Raw genomic sequence first — 16835 nt, 5'->3', positions numbered from 1 at the left:
TTCAATGAGACTATTTCTGTAAAGCACCCAAACCAAGTCTCTGGATCCAAAGACCCTCTAACTCTGCAGGTGAGGTGTTCAAAAACCCAATCTAATTTTGCAGATTGATCCCATATATGTTCTTGCACACATGCACATGTAAAACAGCAGTAGCTGGTGTAAGAGTGACATGAGCCAGAGAAAATTAGACTTACTGTGCTATATAAATATACCGTAGATATCTATTTCCACATACAGTTCATCTATTTATGAAGAGATATAGCAGAGGGCGGAGAGAGAGAGGCACAGAAAGAGAGAAGCTAAATTTAGGCAAAAGTATCTCCTATACAATGGCTAAATCTGTCAATTTAGTAAGCTAACTGATCTATCAAGTTATCTGTAATTGAAATGCCTGCAAAAAAAAAAAAACCCTCTGCCTCAGCTGTCTTTAAATTTACTAAACTGTAACAGTACTCTGAAATGTTGCTCTTCTAATAAAATGACAGAAGCTGATATAAGTATAGAAATGAAGAAGGAGGAAAAGGTGATGATGCAGAAGTATCATGTCAAAATAAATTTTAGGAAAAAAGACAAGAATATATGCATCACTTGGACATTACAAATTTAAGCTATAACTTTGTACTATATTATTTAGGATACACAAGACAGCAGGTTTCAGAGTAACAGCCGTGTTAGTCTGTATTCGCAAAAAGAAAAGGAGGACTTGTGGCACTTTAGAGACTAACCCAATTTATCTGAGCATAAGCTTTCGTGAGCGACAGCTCACTTCATCGGATGCATACTGTGGAAAGTACAGAAGATATTTTTATACACACAAACCATGAAAAACTGGGTGTTTACCACTACAAAAGGTCTGTATTCGCGTGACCCGAGAGATTGAAGTGTTCTCTGACTGGTTTATGAATGTTATAATTCTTGAGGTCTGATTTGTGTCCGTTTATTCTTTTACGTAGAGACTGTCCAGTTTGACCAATGTACATGGCAGAGGGGCATTGATGGCACATGATGGCATATATCACATTGGTGGATGTGCAGGTGAACAAGCCTCTGATAGTGTGGCTGATGTTATTAGGCCCTGCGATGGTGTCCCCTGAATAGAGATGTGGGCACAGTTGGCAACGGACTTTGTTGCAAGGATAGGTTCCTGGGTTAGTGGTTCTGTTTTCGACTTCTCCAACTCAAGGAATATTTCCAACACACCTCTGAACACCATACTAATCCACAGAGACCTTCCTACCAACACTACAAAAAGAAGGATTCTAGGTGGACTCCTCCTGAAGATCGAGACAGCAGACTGGACTTCTACATAGAGTGCTTCCGCCGACATGCACGGGCAGAAATTGTGGAAAAGCAGCATCACTTGCCCCACAACCTCAGAAACAACTCTGACATTATAATCAAAAAGGCTGACAAAGGAGGTGCTGTTGTCATCATGAATAGGTCGGAATATGAACAAGAGGCTGCTCGGCAGCTCTCCAATAGCACTTTCTACAAGCCATTACCCTCTGATCCCACTGAGAGTTACCAAAAGCAACTACAGCATTTGCTCAAGAAACTCCCTGAAAAAGCACAAGATCAAATCCGCACAGACACACCCCTGGAACCCCGACCTGGGATATTCTGTCTAGTACCCAAAATCCATAAACCTGGAAATCCTGGGCGCCTCATCTCAGGCATTGGCACCCTGACAGCAGGATTGTCTGGCTATGTAGACTCCCTCTTCAGGCCCTACGCTACCAGCACTCCCAGCTACCTTCGAGACACCACTGACTTCCTGAGGAAACTACAATCCATCAGTGATCTTCCTGATAACACCATCCTGGCCACTATGGATGTAGAAGCCCTCTACACCAACATTCCACACAAAGATAGACTACAAGCCATCAGGAACACTATCCCCGATAATGTCACAGCTAACCTGGTGGCTGAACTTTGTGACTTTGTCCTCACCCATAACTATTTTACATTTGGGGACAATGTATACCTTCAAATCAGCGGCACTGCTATGGGTACCTGCATGGCCCCACAGTATGTCAACATTTTTATGGCTGACTTAGAACAACGCTTCCTCAGCTCTCGTCCCCCAACGCCCCTACTCTACTTGCACTATATTGATGACATCTTCATCATCTGGACCCATGGAAAAGAAGCCCTTGAGGAATTCCACCATGATTTCAACAATTTCAGCAATGCCCCTCTGACATGTACATTGGGCAAACTGGACAGTCTCTATGTAAAAGAATAAATGGACACAAATCAGATGTCAAGAATTATAACATTCATAAACCAGTCGGAGAACACGTCAATCTCTCTGGTCACACGATTACAGACATGAAAGATGCGATATTACAACAGAAAAACTTCAAAACCAGACTCCAGCGAGAGACTGTTGAATTGGAATTCATTTGGAAATTGGATACAATTAACTTAGGCTTGAATAGAGACTGGGAGTGGCTAAGTCATTATGCAAGGTAACCTATTTTCCCTTGTTTTTTCCTACCCCCCCCCCGATGTTTTTGTTAAACCCTGGATTTGTGCTGGAAATGGCCCACCTTGATTATCATACACATTGTACGGAGTGATCACTTTAGAGAAGCTATTACCAGCAGGAGAGTGGGCTGGGGGGAGAGAAAGCCTTTTGTAGTGGTAAACACCCATTTTCTCATGGTTTGTGTGTATAAAAAGATCTTCCGTACTTTCCACAGTATGCATCCGATGAAGTGAGCTGTAGCTCATGGAAGCTTATGCTCAGATAAATTGGTTAGTCTCTAAGGTGCCACAAGTACTCCTTTTCTTTTTACAAGACAGCAGGTATGCACTCCATGCTGCTAAGTGTAAAGCTTTTCTGTGATGAGAAAAATTATAAAGGCATATGAAGGTACAATAGGTACTTTAAAAAGCCCTACAAATATATTGCAAAAGGAGTGTAGACTAGAGATTAGTGCACTGACTGGGTTTTTGTTTCACCTCTGCTATTGATTTGTGATTGTGTGTGTGTGTGTGTGTGTGTGTGTGTGTGTGTACCCTCCTGAAAGTCATTTCTCCTTTGACTATAGGGTGACTAGGTGTCCAGTTTTCGACTGGAACATCTGATCAAAAAGGGATCCTGGCGGTGCTGACTGGGCCATTCACTGTCTGGTTGGTAGTGCCACGCAGAGGGACTGGCAGGCTCCTGGGAAGCAGCCGGAATGTCCCCCTCTGGCTTCTATGCATAGGGGCAGACAGGGAGCTCCACATGCTGCCCCTGTCCACAGGCACTGCCACTGCAGCTCCCATTGGCTACAGTTCCCGACCAATGGGCACTGTGGGGGCGCCAGTTGGTGCAGGGGCAGCTTGCGGAGCCCCCTGGCTGCCCTTATGCATAGGAGCTGGAGGGGGGACATGCCACTGCTTCCAGGAGCCACCTGAGGTAAGCACCTCCTGGAGCTGCACCCTTCCCACGCCCCAACCCCCTACCCCAGACCTGATCCCACCTGCTGCCCTCCAAACCCTTCATCCCCAGCCCGGAGCACCCTCCTGCACCCCAAACCCTCATCTCTAGCCCCATCCAAGAGCTTGCACCCCCAGCCAGAGCCTCTCTTCCCCCCCCCTCACTCTCACAGAACTTGGGAGGCAGGCCAGTCCTTGCTTACAGACAGCCCCTCAACCTGAAGCAAATACTCACCAACAACTACATACCACACCACAGAAACACTGACCCAGGAACCAGTCCCTGTAGCAAACCTCGTTGCCTACTCTGTCCCCATATCTACTCTAGCAACACCATCAGAGGACCCAACTACATGAGCCACACCATCAGGGGCTCATTCACCTGCACAGCTACAAATGTGATTTATGCCATCATGTGCTAGCAATGCCCCTCTGCCATGTACATTGGCCAAACAGGACAGTCTCTACATAAAAGAATAAATGGACACAAATCAGACATCAGGAATGGTAACATACAAAAGCCAGTAGGAGAGCACTTCAGTCTCCCTGGACATTTAATAACAGATTTAAAAGTAGCCATCCTTAAACAAAAAAAACTTCAGAAACAGACCAAAGAAACTGCAGAGCTACAATTCATTTGCAAATTTAACACCATTAATTTGGGCTTGAATAGGGACTGGGAGTGGCTGGCTCACTAAAAAAGCAATTTTCCCTCTCTTGGCATTGACACCTCCTCACTAATTATTGGGAGCGGACCACATCCACCCTGACTGAATTGGCCTTGTTAACACTGGTTCTCCACTTGTAAGGTAACTCCCTTCTCTTCATGTGTCAGTATATTGATGCCTGCATCTGTAATTTTCACTCCGTGCATCTGAAGAAGTGGGTTTTTTTTTACCCACGAAAGCTTATGCCCAAATAAATCTGTTAGTCTTTTAGGTGCCACCCAACTCCTTGTTGTTTTTGCGGATACAGACTAACACAGCTACCCCTCTGATATCTTTCTCAGAGTGTGTTTGTTGGAGCCCTGAAAGCAATAATGCACTATCTATGTCACATGATGAAATAGGAGGCAAGGAATCCGAGATGAATCTGAAGTTTGAAGTTAAGATCCAGATCCTAATTCTGCCAAACCATGGAGTGACAGGGAGGGGGGATGAGTAAAAGGGTGAGAGGACCGGTCCATCTCCAGATAAATATCCGGAGCTGTTACAGAGGGCAACTATGACACATACTTCAAGCAGGTAAATAAAGAAAGCCGGTCACATTCTTAACCTGCCAGCTTGACAGTCTTCCTCTAAATTTTTTAAAAGGTATTTTTAACTATTTTCCCTTCTCCACCCATTTTGTCAAGAGAATATTTCAGTTACAAAAAAGATAGCACCTCCCTCCTCTCCTTGCACCCTCCCCTGGTAACTTTATCAAATATGAAAAAAAGAAGTGCCAATATAATTGTTCTTCTATCTCCTAGGTCACCAGCTTTAAAAAAAAAACAAACAAAAAACGGTTTCTCTCTCTCTCCCCCCTACTAAAAGAAACCAAATGAGGAAAAAGCAAAGCTTTTGCCTCATCCCCATCTTGCAGGATTCTCACTTTCATGCTATGTTTGGAATGTGCATATAGTACATCAGAAGCTCTTTTATCTAGCTCAGAACAAAACTGTGTCCTCCTCTTTCTCCCCCATTCCTCTCAATAACATTTTCATTCCTTAACAACACTGATGTTCCCAAACCCAAAGTTTCCTGAGCTTCATTTAAAAACATTTCAAAGCATTACAGTAAATAGTGTTCCCTCCCCCACCCCTGCCTCCCTCCTCCTCCAGAGAATTTGAGCAGAGAGTTCTGTTTCCAGAAACATTTTGTGATGTTCCTATCTGAGTTTAATAACTGATTGTTCCATCTGTCTGGAGAGTTTGTTTTTTGGGAAATTAGATGAGATACACAGCATTTGTCCCATTAGAAAACAGTATGCTTTCTAAGCCTGAACTTGAGAAACGTTTTTGTTATTGGGCCTGGGATGCTTCAGACATTGATATTCCAAATTATTTTCTGGAATTGGATGATTCTTCTAACACTTCTGCCAGTGTTTGTACAGAACGGGTTGTGATGCTTTTTGGCCACATACATAAATGGAGAGTTCTTTGTTTTCTGCTCTTGATTCCACAAGCAATGGACCTGAATCCTGGAGACTAGAAAGACAAATATTGGAAGAGATTGAAAGGAAAAAAAAATCAAGTAAATTTCCTGCAACTCTTACGCATGCATGGATTTCAGTGCCTCTTCATGTATCGGTATATAATGCCTGCATCTGTAATTTTCACTCCATGCATCTGAAGAAGTGGTTTTTTATCTATGAAAGCTTATGCCCAAATAAATCTGTTAGTCTTTAAGGTGCCACCAGACTCCTTGTTGTTTTAGTGAAGCAATATGTATAAGAACAAAGGCCGAGGTGTTGCTATGCCCTGTGTTACAACGCCTATCTGATTTAGGTTTCAGAGTAACAGCCGTGTTAGTCTGTATTCACAAAAAGAAAAGGAGTACTAGTGGCACCTTAGAGACTAAACCAATTTATTTGAGCATAAGCTTTCGTGAGCTACAGCTCACTTCATCGGATGCATTCAGTGGAAAATACAGTGAGGAGACTTATATACACACAGAACATGAAAAAATGGGGTGTTGTCATACACACTGTAAGGAGAGTGATCACTTAAGATGAGCTATTACCAGCAGGAGAGTGGGGGGGCGGGGGGAGAGAAGAAAACTTTTTGTAGTGATAATCAAGGTGGGCCATACTACAAAAGGTTTTCTTGATATTTTAATGACCTAAATTTTATTGCTACAGAGAGCAGTCTAATCAAACGAGAGGCAAAGGGTGTAAAATAATTTACATGTTTTATCTGTAAAGGTCAATTTCTGAAAAAGAATGTGACCATTTCTACTAAGGTGTTTACCCGTCAAAGGCAAAACCAATATACTGCATTATGAAAAATAGCACATACTTTTTACAAGATTTTTTTGGCACAAGGATTAATCATTACTAACAGCTGCTATTAAGAGTTAGTGGTCTTCCACAATGAACAGTTGATAGGGGCCTGATCCTCAACTGGTGAAAATGTCAGTTTAAGTTAACTGTGGACTTGTCCCAAATACTTTTAGACTTTCAAAGCGGTTACGCTGTTCACTATTTAGTGTTTCTACTTTAGCTAGTTTTCCTAGAAACTGTTTTCTTATTTCTAAGAAAAGGAAAAAACAAATAGATGAAAGATGATAAATATTTAATTTGCTGATGCTTTTCCAATGCACTTCTAATGACCCCTACAACATGTCAAAATAATTTGAACCTTTCAGCATCACAACTTAAACTAAAGGAATAACCCCATAGTTTGTTGCAGTAGTAGTGTGCCTAAGACCTGATACCTGCCACTCCCCACATCATTAGGGCCCAGTGTAGGCCACCAATAGGTTGGAGGTGTGGGGGGCAGCACAACACCTGCACAAAAGACAGATAAGGGCACAAGAAAACATATGACTAGCATAAAAGGTATTAGGCATAAGCAGAAGACAGACAGAGGGTTAAGGCAAGGGCTACCTAAGTGGTTGAGCTGGGTTAGGTGCCTAACTCCAGGAGAGGGTTCACAGCTGAGGATCCTGAGCAGAGAGAGGTATATCTCTCTAGTCCATCACTAGGTGCACCAGGTCAGCTAGTTAAGTACTTAAGACCCAGGGTATGGGAGACTCAGGTTCAAATCCCCACTCTGTCCAAGAGGAGCAGGAATTCGGGAGGTGGGAGACCTTGGTTTTAGTTCTTGCTTCTCTCAGACAGAGTATGGATTTGAATCTGTCTCCCATATCCTGTGAATGCTCTAGGGCTATTGGCTATAAAGGGCCATCACCTGTAGGTAAGGCAGCCTCAAAACATACCTACTGGATCAAGCCCCAGAGGCTTAATAGGCAGAGGAATGCCTAATTTGTGAATCTGCTGGGGTTTAGGTGTGAGCTAGGCATCAGGTGGCAGCATGCATACCCACTGACGGACACTTGGATGCCTAAGGAATTTAGGTGCCTACAGGGTTAGGCAGCCCCTAAGCAAGGTTTGTGAGGATTTAAAGGCCAGATTTTGAAGCCTAAAAATGGCAGTTAGGCACCTGAATCTCTTCGTGGATCTAGCCTAGAGTGTCTAGCTTGGGACCATTAGGTGGTAGGCTACCCCAGGGTTATATATTGCAATGCTGAGTGGTGCAATGCCTGAGTAACTTTGAGGATCTGGGACCTAAATCCCATTGATAGCAATGGAAGTTAGGCATTGAGGTGCTTTTAAAAAGCTCACTAGTGCCTATCTGCATTTTTAGGTGCCTAAATATTTTTAAAAATCTGGCCCTTAGGTCTTGCAATGCTAAAAGCCAAGCCCTGAGTCCCATTGTCCACACCTTAAAGTTAGTCTAGTTTAGTAGTGTGTGAATTTAAAGTGAAATAGCTATTCCAGAGAAGACTCCATGTAAAGACACTTTTATTCCACATTAAAGAGTGCCTTTTTCTGGTTTTGCATAGTCCACGTCCAAAAGAGATCAAGCTAATTCAGAACAAGGAACTATTATTCCAGACAAGTGTCCGCACATGAAGTTATTCCAGAATAGCTGTTCCCAAATAACTCTACGAGCTTGTCTACACTTATCGGGGGATTGATGCACGGTGAGCAATTCATTGCCACTCAAAGACCCACTAAATCAACTGCAGATTGCTCTCCCATCGACTCCTGTATTCCACGGGAACAAGAAGAGTAAGGGAAGCCAACAGGAGAGCATCTCCAGTTGATATAGCACAGTGTGGATGCCACAGTAAGTAGATCTAAGCTATGTCAACTTGAGTTATGCTATTCACATAACTCAGATTGCATAGCTTAGATCGATTTTCCCCTGTAGTGTAGACAAGGCCTCAATGCAGATAAATCCTCAGGCTTCTGAGGCTATGTCTACACTTACAGTGCTGCAGTTATGCTGCTGTAGCACTTCAGTCAAGATATCCACCACAGCAATGAGAAGGGTTGTTCTGTTGATGTATCATTTTCTATGTTGGGGGTTAGATCAGCATAGCTACAACTTTTAGGCATGTGTATTTCTCACACCTCTGAGAGACACAGCAGATGTAAGTTGTCAATGTAGTGCCAGCATTCAGTCTCTTTCAACAATGGGACTTAGGGTAACATTGTCAAAAGTACCTAGAACTTTACATGCACCCATTCTAACTACAAACAATGTTCACATTTTGATATCATCAGGATTTCCTTTGCCAAAGTATCTTGGCTACCTCTGAGGGCATGACAGATGTGATTAATGAAATTTAACATTAAACAAGAACAGTCAATGAACACTAAGACATGCTGTTTTCATTTCCACAAGATCCTCTATGATGCTGACTCAGAGTCAGGAGAAGTTGCAGAAATAATATATATTGTTGAAGAATTTGTGGCACAGGAAAATGAATGCTGAATGCATGGTTCTTCGCCATCTGGGTATGAATTCATATTCTACTCAGATGAATTGGAGGTTGGATTCTATCTTCTATCTTGCCATTGCAAGTCTCTCAGGCTTCCTGGCTCCCTTTCCCCTCACCACAGCTTAGCTCATGCTCCATCTACCTTTGACCTCATAGGTCTCTCATCCTGGCTGTGTTTCTGCATTGGACCTTCATATTGTATGCTCACATCTCATACACTGTGTACTCTGGGAAACTCCTCTTAGGTACAACTTGCTGTGCCAAAATGTAGTACCTGCATGGGGCTTTTCACATTCCAAACAATAACTAGTTTATACAACATTGTGCAGTAGGCAACTTATGACTACCAACATTGTACAACTGAAGAAACTGAAGCATGGATTCACCAAGGGAAAGTCATGCCTGACTAATCTAATTGCCTTCTACGAAGAGATAACTGGCTCTGTGGATGAGGGGAAAGCAGTGGACGTGTTATTCCTTGACTTTAGCAAAGCTTTAGACACGGTCTCCCACAGTATTCTTGCCATCAAGTTAAAGAAATATGGGCTGTATGAATGGACTATAAAGGTGGATAGAAAGCTGGCTAGATTGTCAGGCTCAACAGGTAGTGATCAATGGCTCCATGTCTAGTTGGCAACTGATATCAAGCGGAGTGCCCCAAGGGTCAGTCCTGGGGCCGGTTTTGTTCAATATCTTCATAAATGATCTGGAGTGAATTGCACCCTCAGCAAGCTTGCAGATGACACTAAACTGGGAGAAGGGGTAGATACGCTGGAGGGTAGGGATAGGATACAGAGGGCCCTTGACAAATTAGAGGATTGGGCCAAAAGAAATCTGATGAGGTTCAACAAGGACAAGTGCAGAGTCCTGCACTTAGGAAGGAAGAATCCCATGCACTGCTACAGATTAGGGACCGAATGGCTCAGCAGTAGTTCTGCAGAAAAGGACCTAAGGGTTACAGTGAACAAGAAGCTGGATATCAGTCAACAGTGTGCCCTTGTTGCCAAGAAGGCCAATGGCATTTTGGGCTGTATAAGTAGGGGCATAGCGAGCAGATCGAGGGACGTGATCGTTCCCCTCTATTCGACATTGGTGAGGCCTCATCTGGAGTACTGTGTCCAGTTTTGGGCCCCACGCTTCAAGAAGGATGTGGATAAATTGGAGAGAGTCCAGCGAAGGGCAACAAAAATGATTCGGGGTCTGGAACACATGAGTTATGAGGAGAGGCTGAGGGAGCTGGGATTATTTAGCCTGCAGAAGAGAAGAATGAGGGGGGATTTGATAGCTGCTTTCATCTACCTGAAAGGGGGTTCCAAAGAGGATGGCTCTAGACTGTTCTCAATGGTAGCAGATAACAGAACGAGGAGTAATGGTCTCAAACTGCAGTGGGGGAGGTTTAGGTTGGATATTAGAAAAAACTTTTTCACTAGGAGGGTGGTGTAGCTCTGGAATGTGTTACCTAGGGAGGTGGTGGAATCTCCTTCCTTTGACGTTTTTAAGATCAGGCTTGACAAAGCCCTGTCTGGGATGATTTAGTTGGGGATTGGTCCTGCTTTGAGCAGGGGGTTGGACTAGATGACCTCCTGAGGTCCCTTCCAACCCTGATATTCTATGATTCTATGAGTGTTGTGACACCCTGCACCCCCTCGCCCAGAGTTACTGCTTCTGCCCCATACTGGGCTACGGGCAGCCCCATCCCCCACCCCCAGTGAGGCTACGGTGAGGGGCAGCAATAGTGGGGGAAGAGGGTTAGGGGGAGTCCTCCTCTCTGGCCCTAGCCCCGGGGCAGCCTGTCTGCGCCCCAAACTCTTCAACCCTGGTCCTGCCCCATCCCAGAACCTGTGCCCGCAGCCAGAACCCTCACCCCCTGCACCCCAACCCCCAGCCCAGACCCCGCACCCAAACTCCCTCCCAGAGCACATCCCCCACACCCACTCCTCCTGCCCCAGCCCAGCCCCCATACCAAACTCCCTCCGAGAGCCCATCCCCTGTACCCCAACTGCCTGCCCCAGCCCAGACCCCACACCCCAACTCCCTCCCAGAGCCCACGCCTTGCACCCAAATGCCTTCCCAGCGGCCACCCCCTGCCCCAGCCTAGAACCCAGCACCTCCCCCCTCCCACACCCAAACTTCCTCCCAAACCCTTAGGGAGGTGGGGTGTATGTGTGGGTGCATGTGCGTGAGAGAGAGACGTGGACCTGTTCTGGCACCACCAAAAATTATGCAAACCTGCTGCCCCTGTTTAAACCTGCAAATGACTCGTGCCCATGCTGAAGAGGAAAGTGAAAAACATGAACAGTACTGTATCTCTGCTCTCTCTCACAATCAGCACCTGAGTGAAAAGCAGCTGACAGAAGCTGAGCCCAGGCAAAAAGATATGATGCCAGTAGAAAGAGGAAAGCGTTTGCCTCTTTTATAGCACCCCTCATTACAGATTATTACTATTACTATTACTACTGTGGATCCTTTTGGACTCCTAGGTGCTGTTGAAGAAATGCAAGGTTAGAGAAGAATCTAGTTATGTTGAGAATCTGCAGTGCTAGTTGGAGTGCAGAGTTAAATCAGTACTTCTGACCCATAGCAAAGTGTGCCTTGAGCAGAAAGATGCCATTTATACAGTCCCTTTTCTAACACATCATGGACCTTTAAGGCTAGTTCTGACACTAGTTCTGACACAGTTCATAGTGAGGGTCTAGTTCTATGCTCATTTACACAGATGTATATTAGGGATGACTATGGGTAACCTTACTGAACCTGACCTTACTGAAATCAATTAAAGTTTTGTCCTTGATTACAATGGGGACAAGATTTCATCAAGGGATTTAAACTGGTGGAAGTGAAAAGACAGTCTGGCCTGTGTTTCTAACTCTCATGGCTATTTTCAGAGTAGCAGCCGTGTTAGTCTGTATTCACAAAAAGAAAAGGAGTACTTGTGGCACAAACGCTTATGCTCAAATAAATTTGTTATTCTCTAAGGTGCCACAAGTACTCCTTTTCTCATGGCTATATAATTCGATGCTTTCTTCTTGAAATTTTATTTATTTACTGTTTTTAAACATACAAAGACTTTCTCCAAATAGCCTGTTTGACCCACAGGGTCAATAGTCATTCTGAGAAGCTAGCTAATTAGAAATCCCCTGATAACTCCTTAAATGGCTGACCACTCCTTAACAAGCCCCCACTGTAACAGGTGTGTATGTTTTAGGGTTCCATTTCCTTATTAAAGTAAGGATATACTGATTTATGTAGTACCTAGTTGGCAGATTCTAGCCATGTAATCTAAAGAAACAAATCACAATTAGCTATCTATACTTGGAGTGTGGTTCACCCAGGATTTAGGCCACCCAAATTGTACATGGATTATTTTCCCTCTAGTTGGTTGTATAATGATTTAAATATTCACTGCCTTCCTGTAGTTAATTTAGTCATTTTTTCAAGAGTCTCACTGCAGTCTATTGCTTTTATTTAAGCTGAGTGCCTAACACAAATTTTGACCACTCCTTCTGTTGATTAAAAATAAAATCCTTTGTGCTCAAAAGCTGTGGGGTAATTTTAGCATAACAGATGTAAAATGGTTTGTAAGAGCTAGCTAGTGAACCATCAGCTGTGTTATTCTGCCTTGGCCCTTCCATCCAAACTGGCTGCTATAATTACTATTAAAGGATTTACCCAGGTATGCTCATTTTACGTTAGGTTTGTGATATTAGCCGATAATGGGTGAAGGTGCTTTAAAGCAAAGAAAGAGAGAAAACACCTTGGCTTATTTTAATGGTCAATATTAGCTTTGAGAATTATCTCACTAGTCTTGTCACCATATTGGAAGATATCTGATGTCTAGTACTGTACATGTCATCCTATGGGAAACAATTCTAAAAACTATAAAGCAATTAGCTGAGACAATGCTAAATCTTTGCTTTATTTATCATCATGAATGCAGTCAGCATTTCAATGAATGATGAGAATCACCTTTTTATTCAGAAATTTTTGGGGGGTGTGGGTGGGAGTGACTGATAACCCTGTAAAGTGCTGCATGACTGCACATGAAAACCACAAGTTCCTTTTTGGCAAATCAACACTTCTCTAGAGAGTTACTACTGTACAAACAAAATGTTTCCAAAGTTCCTTATGGCAAACAAAACATGGTACATATTCCACTCATTTTCAGTTATGCTAAAGCAGGTTGTAAGGAAAGCTTAGATTCCTAGATGCTAGGATAATACTAATAATAAAAAAAATAGATTCCTTTTGAAGCATACACTTTGCAATATTTAACTGATCTTTTCTCATCAAAGGTGTTAAAATAGAGATTAGAGTAACAGAGGCTCTTATTATACAGAATATTAAGGTTTTGAGGGGGATATGGTGGTTTAATGAGTGTGACAGAGTTCTCTGCTTTTAAAACAGCTGGTATAAGTCTCTTACACAAAGCCCTGGACTCTTCCAAAACTGAGCATGTTGACTTGCCAAGCAGCAGTTTATTTTGCAAGGTAACAGCAAAGCCGCTGCTTGAAAATTGCAACAGCTCCCTTTCCTTACTTACAGTTCAGTGGAGTTTCTGGGAATGTCCCGAGGAATCTGGATCACTTTGCTTTCCTGACAGATGAATATTCTGTCAGAGCACTGACAGAGATGATGCTGACATCCAAAGCAACCACCCAGGAAAACCACCAAACAGATTAAAAAAAGAGACATGTTTGTCTTTACATCTGTGCTCTCCTCCCTCATTTTAAAGGAAGGCTCTACAGCCTTCTACTGCATGACTAAAAATGACTCCTCTAATTGAAGATCCGCCTTAAAAGCTGAAGTGAATCATGTGATTCTTAGGGGATGACTTCTTTGCAAGTTTCAGTTCATGGCCTGTGCTCCATAAGCATTTTAGGGAAGGTGTGGAGAGGAACTGTATACTAACAGGAACTTGTTATGTGATAAAACTTACTTTATGTTTCAAGTTGTGTGGATGAAACCACAGAACCTTAATAATCTAATTAAAGTGTTTTAAATATTTTGCATATTTACACTGCAAAAAGTTCTCTTTCTACAGCTGTGTTTTACATGTACAATATTAAACAATAACTAGTAGGGACCAAGAACTTTTACCTGTTATTGCTGGATCCCTCTCTCCTTACAAATGCTGCCGTGTTTATATTTGTATGCTGTCTTTCCTAGTCAAGGACTTGAATTCTTTGCTAGTACTTTGTGACTTCCTGTGGCAAGCACACAAGAATTCTATGGTGGATTTTACTGAATAGGGTCTTGACTTTAAAAGGATGCAGCACCCAAAACCAAAGCAAAATACACATTTTTAATTAACACTCTTAGGGCACAGTTTGAGCACATTTGTTGGCTTGTGTCTTTGGAGAAACCCTGGTGAGAGTAAATGGTTCCTGATGAACAAGGTGTCAATTTAATCTTCACCAGGGGTGAAAGTAAGGCGGCATGGGCTGGTATGGCATACCGGTAAAAAGTAGCTGCCAGTACCAGCCCTTACCACTGATTTTAAAGTGCTGCCACAGCAGAGCTTTAAGGATACTGCTTAAACCGCTGCCACAGTTGCACTTTAACTTCACTGCCCCTTTTGCGCCCCTTTAAATCACCGCTGGACCCGCTCAGGTGGCGCAGGCCAGGCAGCACAGATGGGCCGGCAGGGATGCTGACCCCAGCCCCATCCCTTCTGCCTGAGGCCCTGCCCTTTCCAGGAGAGCCAGAGCTGGCCCCGTACTGGTAAGAGCTCCATTTCACTTTCACCCCTGATCTCCACTCCCCTATGGAATAACAGGGGAAGGGCTACAAGAACAGCTATCTGGGAGACAGAGGAGGAAATGTCTCCTGGAAGGCAAGACTCCATAAAGACAAGTCACAGGGCTCTATCTTAGGGAGTTTGTCCGTTTACTTTACACTCATGTTAAATTATTTTTCTGTCCTGTTATAAAATAAGAATCCTTGAGGAAGAGACCTTGCTAACTACAACTGTTTCCTTTCACTGAGTCATTCTACCAACTTACACCAGCTCATGTCCACAAGAAATAGGAATTTAGACCTCTCCCTCATTTTCTAATTGAAACTCTGGAACTAAAATTAAAAGGCCACATCCTGTGGTCTCTTTCTCAGTCCTCTCTCAAACAAACTGCCATTGATTTCAATGGCAAATTCTATATTACTTCACTGAAGCTGGCTTGAGTAAAGACTTAGGGATTTGGCCAAAAGTCAATAGGACTAACTAAGATTAGTAAGATTTTTCTGTGTTGAATTTCTAGTTCTTGAAGCCTTTCAGCTGAAATTACTGTTGAAAGTACCAAGATATCAGAGGTTTCTGTGGGGCAGAAGAACATGTAGTCAAAGAGAAATGTCTTAATCTTTTATGTTGAAACTTATTTATATCAATGATCAATATATTCACTACATGAATATGCAAAATATTTTGTAAATGCAATAACACTATGTGAACATGCCCATTAATTAATACCCATAAGAAGGCATACCAATGCAGGTCTCAATTTGATTAATTTTGGGTCCATAAACCCAGCTACATCTATTGTTTGGCCATGGGAGAAGCCATATATGCATATGAATTGGGATGCAGGAAATTAAATTTAAACCATCATCATGGGACACACAAGCATTTTCCCAATTATTGAGTTTTAAATCTACAGCAATCAAGATATAAATCAAGCTTTGCTTTACCAGTATTGCCAACTCCAACTGTTTAAAAATCATCAGTTAAGCCCCACAAAATCATCAGATTTTTTAGAGAGATGGATTCTTCTGTTTAACTCTTGAGGATTAACATTTTCAAGATTTTCTTTGCAATCATGAAGGCTAGACTTTTTTTAAAATAAAAGCTGAGATTTTCATGAAATATTATGAGTCTAGGAGGCAGGACTTTAAGAAAAAACACCATGTGCAGTGAGACTCAGTAAAATGATGAGGAGTACTTGTGGCACCTTAGAGACTAACAAATTTATTTGAGCATAAACTTTCGTGATCCATAGCTCACTTCATTGGATGCAAGTTTTACTTTGTGTAATGACCCATCCACTCCCAGTCTTTATTCAAGCCTAAGTTAATTGTATCCAGTTTGCAAATTAATTCCAATTCAACAGTCTCTCATTGGAGTCTGTTTTTGAAGTTTTTGTTGAAGAATTGCCACTTTTAGGTCTGTAATTGAGTGACCAAAGAGATTGAAGTGTTCTCTGACTGGTTTTTGAATGTTATCATTCTTGACATCTGATTTGTGTCCATTTATTCTTTTACGTAGAGACTGTCCAGTTTGGCCAATGTACATGGCAGAAGGGCATTGCTGGCACATAATGGCATACATCACATTGGTAAATGTGCAGGTGAACGAGCCTGTGATAGTATGGCTGATGTGATTAGGCCCTATGATGGTGTCCCCTGAATAGATATGTGGACACAGTTGGCAACAGGCTTTGTTGCAAGGAGAGGTTCCTGGGTTAGTGTTTTTGTTGTGTGGCGTGTGGTTGCTGGTGAGTATTTGCTTCGGGTTGGGTGGCTGTCTGTAAGCAAGGACTGGCCTGTCTCCCAAGATCTGTGAGAGTGATGGGTCATCCTTCAGGATAGGTTGTAGATCCTTGATGATGCATTGGAGAGATTTTAGTTGGGGGCTGAAGGTGACGGCTCGTGGCGTTCTGTTATTTTCTTTGTTGGGCCTGTCCTGTAGTAGGTGAATTCTGGGTACTCTTCTGGCTCTGTCAATCTGTTTCTTCACTTCAGCAGGTGGGTATTGCAGTTGTAAGAATGCTTGATAGAGATCTTATATCAAGTGTTCTTACAAGAAAGTAAAACTATTTCCCCTTGTTTATCTTCCTCCCCCCCACTGTTCCTCACACATTCTTGACAACTGCTGGAAATGGCTCAACTTGATTATCACTGTAAAAGTTTCCCCCACCCCCAACC

At 42.8% G+C, this 16835-nt stretch overlaps 1 protein-coding gene across 1 annotated transcript in view; it reads right to left on the bottom strand.

Moving 5' to 3' along the window:
* FSHR (follicle stimulating hormone receptor) overlaps positions 1 to 13661 on the bottom strand; it is a 162327-nt gene extending 148666 nt beyond the window's left edge. Inside the window, exon 1 of the mRNA XM_084622308.1 lies at positions 13462 to 13661. Coding sequence (XP_084478434.1) covers positions 13462 to 13646 — 185 coding nt within the window. The 5' untranslated portion in view covers positions 13647 to 13661. The remainder of the gene's footprint in view (positions 1 to 13461) is intronic.
* Positions 13662 to 16835: the final 3174 nt, after the last annotated feature.

This window comes from Lepidochelys olivacea (genome assembly GCF_965140295.1).
Source record: "Lepidochelys olivacea isolate rLepOli2 genome assembly, chromosome: 3".
Lineage (NCBI taxonomy): Eukaryota > Metazoa > Chordata > Testudines > Cheloniidae > Lepidochelys > Lepidochelys olivacea.
This window is presented reverse-complemented; position numbering and strand designations above follow the sequence as displayed.